Source organism: Molossus molossus, unplaced genomic scaffold, assembly GCF_014108415.1.
Source record: "Molossus molossus isolate mMolMol1 unplaced genomic scaffold, mMolMol1.p scaffold_m16_p_13, whole genome shotgun sequence".
Taxonomy (NCBI): domain Eukaryota; kingdom Metazoa; phylum Chordata; class Mammalia; order Chiroptera; family Molossidae; genus Molossus; species Molossus molossus.
In genome coordinates, this window is record NW_023425348.1 from 61075909 (window position 1) to 61085283 (window position 9375).

Here is a 9375-nt window from a genome sequence, read left to right on the forward strand (position 1 = left end):
AAATAGACACCTCTCCAAACAAGACATACAAATTGCCAAGAGACATATGAAGAAATGCTCAACACCACTAATCATCAGAGATACGCAAATTAAAACAACAATGAAGTTATCACCTCACACCTGTCAGAATAGCCGCCATCAACAAATGATGAAACAACAAGTGTAGGCGAGGGTGTGGAGAAAGGGGGACTCTAGTACACTGCTGGTGGGAGTGCAGACTGGTGCAGCCACTATGGAAAACAATATGGTGCTACCTCAACAAAATAAAAATTGAGCCCTGGCCGGTTTGGCTCAGCGGTTGGACCAGAGAGTCCTGGGTTCGGTTTCCGCTAGGGGCACGTAGAAAAAAAAATTAAAAATGAACTGCCATTTGATGCAGTGATCCCACTTCTAGGAATATATCCTAAGAAGCCTGAAACACCAATCAGGAAGAATATATGTACCCCCATGTTCATAGCAGCACTATTTACAATAGCTAAGATCTGAACAGCCCAAGTGTCCATCAGTACACAAGTGGATAAAAAAGCGGTGGTACATATACACAATGGAGTACTATGCAGCTGTACGAAAGAAAGATCTCTTATCCTTTGAGACAACATGGAGGGACCTGGAAAGTAGTTATCCTAAGTGAAACAAGCCAAGCAGAAAAAACAAATACAACGTGATCTCACTTATTTGTGGAATACAATGAACATAACAGTCTGAGGAATAGAGTAGACCCAGAGATGTGGAAGTAGGTTACAGACTGACAACCCTCAGAAGATGGGGTTGTGGGGGGAGGGAAGAGATAAACCACAGAACTTATATGCATGTATGCCTAACCAATGGACATGGACAACAAACCGGGGATTGGGTTGGGGGGATGGGGAGGAGGGTGTCAATGGGGGTAAAAAAAGGAGAAACATCTGTAACAAAAATAAAATAACAAACAAACAAACAAAACAGTGGAAAAAATATCCTTGGGTAAGGATTAATAACAAAAACAAACAAACATAAAAACCCTTGTTTCCCTTTTTTCCCCTTCAGTCTTAGCACTTGGGGATGGTAAATGTGGGTGGGCTTTCAACGGCTTCTACAGCTGTATTTCTGGTTTGCAAAGATTTGGAAGATAAGAACAATGCTCTCAAAAGTGTAATTTAAGTAACTTCATAGGTTGATCTATCTGTCTAACTACGTCTTCCTAATTTGCACTTTTTCCTCTGGGTACATAGTTCTATTTTAGCTTGAGGAGTGTACTGGCATGTCTACAATCCCATAATTGATGATTGGTAAATTATTGTCCTGACTTGTTTATAGTTTGATAATTGATGATTGGGAAAGTCACTGTGTGCTCTCTAGCCAAACCTGTTTTGTAAAGACCCCCTGAAATTGTTGGGAGCCGGTTACATGTCTGACAGAGTTCCTGGAGCCTTCGAGGTCTTGAGTCAGAGACTCAACCTCCCCCATAATCTCAAGGAATCAGGATTGCATTGTGTTTGTGCAGTTCAGGGCTAAGTGTGACCCAATGTACCTTGAAATGCTTGGGTGCACCTGGGTTTTCCTGGGTGTGCCTGGGTGTTCCTGTTATTCGCAAGGCAAAGTAGTTCTATACAGCATTGTTGTAGCCCTGGGCATTCTATCAAGAAGATCCTATTTTCTTATATTATTAAACTTTTGCTGTAAGGTATAAAAGGCATGTAATAAAGCACGTCGGGGCTGATTCCGAAGACTGTCACAGGGGTGTTCGGAATCAGACGCTGGCCGGCCAATAAACGGCTCTTATTTGGACTTCAATTCTCTAGTGGTCTTTCTTTAACTCTGTTGCGCCACAACAGGAGGAGGCCCCAAAACTCCACATACATGAGAAGTTCAGGGACAGAAAGTTAAAATGAGGTATATAGGGCATACGGAGCTACGGATGAGGTAAGGTGTCTTGGGGGCTTCAAGAGGTCATTGCAGGATAATAATAAGAGCAGATGTTTAGAAATTGAAAGTTTGCCCTGTAAAAGGTCTGAGCCGGAGGGAGATCACATCCACAACACAAGGCAATGTAGAGCAAAATGGCTTTATTGCATTGCGGCTGAGCCGAAAAAAGTTCAGCCTCCAATTAGGGTTGGGGTGTCGGTTATATACCCTACTTTTAGCTTGTGGCAGTTCCTGCTTATATACTTTATCTGGCCCATTGTCCACCTTGTAATAGGGCTGGTCTGGTATCTCGTCTGGCATCTCCTGGGTTATCATTGCCTTGGGGATAACCCAAATAAACCTTAGCTTTACTCAACAGAAGGCTAAGCAAAGGTCATGCAAGCAACACAATTTCCGCCTTTTGCAAACTTTTACCTTTACCTTATATGATTCTCAACCTGTGGGTCACAACCCCTTTGGGGGTTGAACGACCTTTTCACAGGGGTCATTTAAAACCATCAGAAAACACATATTTCCTATGGTGATTCATAACAGTAGCATAATTACAGTTATGAAGTAGCAATGAAAATAATTTTATGGTTGGGGGTCACCACAACATGAGGAACTGTATTAAAGGGTTGTGGCATTAGGAAGGTTGAGAACCACTGTTTTAAAACATTAGTAACCCTTTCACCCTGCCCTATAGATAGGTTATAAAAAGTTATTTTTGGTAAAATCTCTTATATGGGCAAGGCCCCTAATTAAAATTCTTTAAAGGAAAGGTAAAAGTTTTTCATGAGCCTGTAGGGTCTTTATTGCCTTCAACTCAAAATAATTCACATGCCAAAGTGGCATACTTTGGGGAGGCCTCGTCTGAACCCCTACACTATCCTACACATGTTGGGCTTGGGAGAAACTTTAGAGATCATCCACTCATATACAAGGGAATCAAGGTAAGAGAGGGGAAATGATTCACCCATTCACACAGATGAAGTCACAAAACTGGGACTAGATCTCAGTCCATGACACTGCCTATCAGTTCACCCATTTAATTTCCATGATTCTGAAGACACTCAGTTCCAAATGTGCCTGTGTACCTTTGGTCTGTGTGATATCAACATTAAATCTGCTTAAGCCGCATTTTTGGCAAAGTTAGTTCTCACTCCTTTGGATCCTTAAGTATGCTCAGGTCTGCCTGCCCACCCAACATTCTTGGTGCGCTCTTATGTGTATTACAGTCATATCACAGCTGTGTGCAGCGTATATGTGTATCTGTTCTAAGTTGAAGGATGTGTGTCAACATGAGGTTGTTGGTTTTGTGTCTATGTACTTGTTTGGTGCCTTCGGATAATTGTGATTCTGTACGTGCTTGTGTATATGTTAAAATTATGGGTCTATGGGCTGCTGTGTACCTATCTATGTCTCTTTCATGTTGAAAGTTGCATGTCTGAAGACCATTGTGTGCCCATCTGGATGTGTGTTTGTACACAGTAAAGACTGTAGGTAAATGTGTGTTTGTACACAGTAAATGGGTGAATCATTTCCCCCTCTCTTACCTTGATTCCCTTGTATATGAGTGAATGATCTCTAAGGTTCCTCCCAAGCCCAACATGTGTAGGATAGTGTAGGGGTTCAGACGAGTCCTCCCCATAGCACGCCACTTTGGCATGTGAATTATTTTGAGTTGAAGGCAATAAAGACCCAGCATATTTAAAGGCTGATGGGAACCTGTCTTTGCCTTTTATCCCCGGATTATGAGGAAATGTGTGTAGCTGTGTGTCCAGGACAGGAATGCTTGTGCCTCACCCACGCTCAGCTCTCACCCAGAAACTGGGGTTACATCTTGCTCTGGGGTGTTTAGGCACTGCTTTCCCAGGAGGCCCCGCTTCCTTCTCCCGGGAGCAAAAGCCCCTGGGCCTTGGCCCGCGGTTCCAGGCTGGCCCTGCCCACCTCCCGCCCCTCCAGCCCCCTCATTGGCTCGGTCTGTGGTGACGTCACAGAGATCGCAGCTAGAACCCCCAGCGCCCGACTCCCGGGAGGTGTTGTCCATCACCCCGGCTTTGTTATCCTGTCGCTTCCTCACCTGGCCACAGGCACCTCCTGACCTGTAGCCCAGAGCCGGGTGCCAGCAGCCGCGCCACCGCCGCCATGGTGTCCCCGGTCACCGTGGTGAGTGAACAGCCAGCGAGCGAGCCAGTGCTCTGCGCGGCCGAAGCCCCCCGGCCTGGGGCTGCACTGCCGCGGCCAAGCCACTGGGGCCGAGGAGGGGCGGGAGCCGGTGGAGGCTGCGTCCCCGGCCGGAGGCGGTCGCTGTCAAGGCCTGCCCACTGCCAGACCCGCGGCGCCCTTCCTCCGCGCCCCCGGCCCGTCCGTGCGGGGAGGGACGCAGTGGGCACGTGACTTGGAAGCGTGACTTTGTTGATTTCTGTGTGTCTGGCGCGAGTGTGAGGGATTGCTGCTAGGTACAGCAAGGGTACAGGAGCTTGCTAGCGGGTTCTGCGTGGGCAGACTACAGGAAGGCATGGGAGAGGGCGAAGCATGGCAGGAGGGTGACTGACTGGGCCCTCCTGGGAATCCTGTCCCAAATTTGTTTCCTCCTCTTCCTCATTTTATAAACAAGTTTGGGGAGAGGGGACGCCCCTGAGTCTAAGCATCGTTGATAACACGCTGCAGGAAGAGGGGTCATTCTCTATTGACACCTCTTCCTGTTCCTACTTTCTCAAATCTAACCTTTATCTCTTTACCCATCTTTCCTCTAGTGACTGAGTTCTCTGTGACTGTCAGAGTCTCCCCAGTTCTACTGCCTACTTCTTCCGGGAAATATGGGGCTGGGGGAGGGGTATGGAGCAGATTCTGATGCTTCCAAGGGCTGGGTGCTGGGGAGATCTGGGAACAGTGGGGGCTCTTCATCTGTCTCCTTCTCTGCCTGTGCCCTGCCCTGCCCAGCCTGGACCGGAGATCTCCAGAGGAAGGGACTTAAACATCTTTTCTCCGTGCTCTCAACCTGGCAGAGCCAGGGCAGGCTTAGACTTTGGACCCACTCATCTTCCTCTTCCCAACCTCCTTCATCACAGTCTGATCAGTCCCCAGGTAACTGGTGGTCTAGGAATCTGAGTGTGTCCCCTGAGCCCTGTGCTGGACAGCTCACCCAGACAGAGGCCCAATGACTTTGGGCAGAGTATGGTATACAGGGTACCTCTGAATAGTTCTTAGAGAAATAGTACTAGAAGCCCAAGGAAAGGAGTTTGGGGGGCTCACGTATTTAGACTATCTGCAGCAGCTCCCCTCCCTCAGCTTGGAGAGTGCCTGCAGTGACCTTGGACACAACCTTTCTTTAGCTGCCTTCTCTCCCTAATCCTGCTGAGACCAAGTCAGCTGCTCTAACTTCCCCCTCTTAGTTCCTCATCTCCTCCTAGCCAGTCTGCTGGCTTCATATCAAAAGCCGGTAAGAGAACCCCCACCCCTTCCTGACTCTCTTTCTGATGTGCCTTGAGTTGCTCTTGTTCTCTGGGAAATGAGACTGACACCCCACTCCAACCTCCAGATCCCTGAAATTGCTGGACAGTTTTGCTCCCAATTCATGAGACCATTTCTTTAGCCAGTGTCTTTATCTCCTCTCCTTACCCATGCTGGTTACCTTTACCCTGGGACAGCTGGAATGGAGGCTGAGGAGCAGATTGGCTGAGGAGAGCCTGTGGGGCCTGAGGTGGTTGGCAGTGCACCATGTCCCACATTGCTAGCACTCAATTGGTGTTACCAGGACCATAAGCCTGTGCCCTGGCCCCACTGCTGAGAATCATGAGTTGGCCAGTTCTGGTATGGGCTGTGGTTTCCTGCTGACTGCATTCCGACAGCTGAGGGCTGATGCTTTCAGAGAGGGGCTAAAGGAGCTTTGGGGAAGGACAAGGAGGGAGGCAGGAAAGGAGAAACATTTGGGTTGCAGGAGAGAACATTATCCCAAGATCTGTTTTCTGCCCAGTGAGTGACTATTCTGGTCCTGCCCCAGGGTCAAGAATGGATATGACCAGCAGGAATAGTGGAGCCCTTCCCCTTCTTAATGAATTAAGCCTCAGGGTAGTGGTGGATTTGTTCACATTCTGCTGGCTGGGGGGGGCAGGCCAAACTGGTTTCTTTGTGTCAATCCAACACACTTGGGAGGAGGGCCTGTCTATGGGGTGAAGGTCTGGGCTGAAAGTGCTGGCTCTGAGCTCTCCTATGGCCTTCTGAACTTTCAGGCTCTGAGTGCTGCCCTTGTCCTATGTCCTCCAGGTGAAGATTGAGGGACCCAAGCTGGTGCCCTTCTTCAAGGCCACCTGCATATATTTTGTGCTCTGGCTGCCCTCGTCCAACCCATCTTGGTTCAGCGCCCTCATCAAGTGCCTGCCTGTCATCTGCCTCTGGCTCTTCCTTCTGGCCCATGGCCTAGGATTCCTGCTGGCCCACCCCAGTGCCACCCGCATCTTTGTGGGGCTCGTCTTCTCCACCCTAGGTGATGCCTTCCTCATCTGGCAGGACCAGGGCTACTTTGTGCACGGTCAGTTGCTATAAGTAGCTACCTGGGAAGAATCCTGGGGTTGGGGGCTAGAGAGTTCTAGAGGGCCAAGGATTTGGGAGCCTTGGAACAAAAATATGGAGAATCTGAGGGGTTCTGAGACCAATAACTGTGGGGCCCCTGTTGGAGGATGACCTTCCTGGTGATCTGGTGATCAGTTCTGGAGTTCCTCAGGGGAGTTGGGCCAAAGGGTGGGGGTGGGGGGTCTTTACCTTTGTGGATTTCTTCCCACCGGTTCCTCCTAAAACAAAGGTCCTGGGTTATCCCAAACACTCCATTCCCACTCCCAGCCCGTTACTTATCACCCACCTGAGCCTGCCCTCAGTGGCCCCTCATTCTCTCACTCCCAGGTCTACTGATGTTTGCTGTGACCCACATGCTTTACGCCTCAGCCTTTGGCAGGCGGCCATGGGCTCTTCGGACAGGTCTGGTGATGGCAGTGCTGTCCTGCCTGTTCTATGCCTTCCTCTACCCGGGCCTCTCCGGTGCCTTCACGTACTTGGTGGGGATCTATGTGTTCATTATCAGCTTCATGAGCTGGCTGGCTATAGGGCCCTGGCCGGTTGGGGCAGCCTGGCGCTGGACTGAGCTGGCAGCAGCCAGCGGTGCAGTACTCTTTATGGTCTCAGACATGATCCTCGCCATCAACAAGTTTCGCTTTCCCGTGCCCTACTCGCGGGCACTCATCATGTCCACCTACTATGCTGCCCAGATGCTCATTGCCCTGTCAGCTGTTGAGAACCGGGAGCCAGCAGAAGACTACAGACTGAGCAAAGCCAACTGAAGGGCTAGGGTCTGGTCACCTGTCCTCTCCTGGGACTGGGGTCCAGAGCCTGGGAACCTGCAAGAGCTGGTTCAGGATGGCTGCAGTTTCAGACTGAGGCAGCGGGTACCACCTGGAAAATGTACAAGTTTGAGGGGGTGAGCAGGCAAGGATCTCTCTAGCAAAGCTAGTGGTTCCGGACAATGCTGAGAGCTAAAAAGAGCCAGATTAATAATGCTCCTTGCTGGAGCCAGAAGTAGACATCTCCCCACCTCTACCCCACTGGGATTGTCAAAGCCCCTCTGGATGATGATGGTGCTCAGCTTCTTGACCTCCCCACTCTTCTACTATATGGAAGAGTCTAGGTCACCCACTTCCACTCTTTTTGATCTATGTAGAGTTAAGGGGGAGGGGAGAAATGTGTTAGGGTTTGAAGCCCCTTTCAAAGGCCCCTAGTTAGGAAGATTGGATGAAGGTAGACGCTCTCTTTACCTCATCTATCCTTGTTACTTGAACAATCTCAATCTCTATGTGGTGGGTAGGAAGGTGTCTGTCCGAGAAGGCAAGAGATGGGGATTCTTTGGCCTGGGAGCTTGGGGTATCAAGGATTCAAGTTGGTCCCATCTTTCTCAAAGGACAGCCCAGAGCTCAGACCCCACATCACCGCCCTCAGATCCTATCCCCAGATCTAGGGTGAACCATGCCAAAGGAAGGGGCTAGCCTGTGTGTGTCCATGTGTATAGTCTGTCTCCCAGCCTTTGTCTTTCTCTGCCATCTGTCTCTGTTCTGCTGTCTGTTAGTTATAGGGAGAGGCCTCAGGGAGCTGCTGAAGGGATGCTGAGCCTGGCTTGGAGAGCTGGGAGCCCCCTACCCCCCTAGTTCTTTCCTCCCTACCACTCCTGCACTGGGAGAAAGAGGAGGGGGGCTCAAATGACACTCTAGGGTCATAAGACCCAAGGCACATTCAATGCAAGGTGAGAAAGGATGAGACAACTCCATCCTTTACTGTTCATATGAAAAAATGGAAATAAAAACCAAGGGCCATTGGCTGCCCTGCCTGTCTGTCTGTGTGGCACATGCCTATTCTGGAGAGGAGGGTGTGGGGGCATGGAGCCAGGGGCCCTGGATGTCCTCACAGCCTGGGTCACAGCACTGACCAGTGCATCTTGGTGCCAGGCTGTCTCCCTGGCTCTGGTAACGCTGCTGGTTGGAATGGGTCTCACTTCCCTGGTCACATGTGTGGGAGAGGATGTAGTTCAGGAAGGTGGGGGATGGGTAGTATTTGCCACTGTCCATCTCCTTGATCACTCGCCTGTGCATGGGTGCCCAGCACCTGTGGTGATTCTGAGTTACCCAGTGTCCTCCTGCTGCCCACCTCCTCCCTGCCTCACCCCAGACCTGCTACCTGCTCCAAAATGATCCAGATTCCCTTCAGCCATTTTTTCTCTTCTCAGACTCAGGGCTCAGTTGAACAGCTGGGAGGGATGGGATTAAACTGGGTGATTCATACTTTTGATGTGAAGTCCTGGCAGAATTATGCATCCCTCATACTCCAGGGACATTTGCATCTTAATAGACAGTGCTCTGACCCAGAATTTGAGAGGGAAGCCTTGGGTGTGTTGAATATGCCATTAGTAGTGGGGTTGTACAGCTGGGACAGGACAGAAGAGATGCAGGTTCCTTGTGGGTATTGAATGAATCAGCAATTTTCAAAAAACGGTTTTTACAGAAGTCTCTGGTGAGAGATAGCAAAAGAATAGAGGAGGGAGGCTCAAAGATCCCTATCCTTGCTTTTTAAGGGAAGGATTCCACTGCAAAAACATAAGTTTGAGCCCGGCTGGGGTGGCTCAGTGGACTGAGTGTTGTCCCATGGACCGAGAGGTCTCAGTCTGATTCCCGGTCCTGGTTGGATTCCTGGTCCCAGTTCGATTCCCGGTCAGGACACATGCCTGGGTTGCAGGCTCGGTCCCCAGTAGGGGGCATGCAGGAGGCAGCCGATTGATATTTCTCACATCAATGTTTCTCTCTCCCTCTCTCTAAAAAATCAATAAAAACATATTTAAAAACCAAAAAAAAAAAAAAAAAAAACCCGAAAAAGTTTGAAATCTAGAACTGGATCCTTTCTAGCTCTGAGATGCTTTAGTTCTCAAACACTGGGAACCCTGGACACTACAGA

General features: G+C 49.6%; 1 protein-coding gene across 1 annotated transcript; it reads left to right on the plus strand.

Moving 5' to 3' along the window:
• Positions 1-3924: 3924 nt before the first annotated feature.
• TMEM86A (transmembrane protein 86A) lies at positions 3925-9049 on the plus strand. Its single transcript, XM_036259920.1, has 3 exons — positions 3925-4053; positions 6154-6418; positions 6787-9049. Exons 1-3 carry the CDS (start codon positions 4033-4035, stop codon positions 7218-7220), a joined length of 720 nt encoding a protein of 239 aa, XP_036115813.1. The 5' UTR covers positions 3925-4032; the 3' UTR covers positions 7221-9049.
• Positions 9050-9375: the final 326 nt, after the last annotated feature.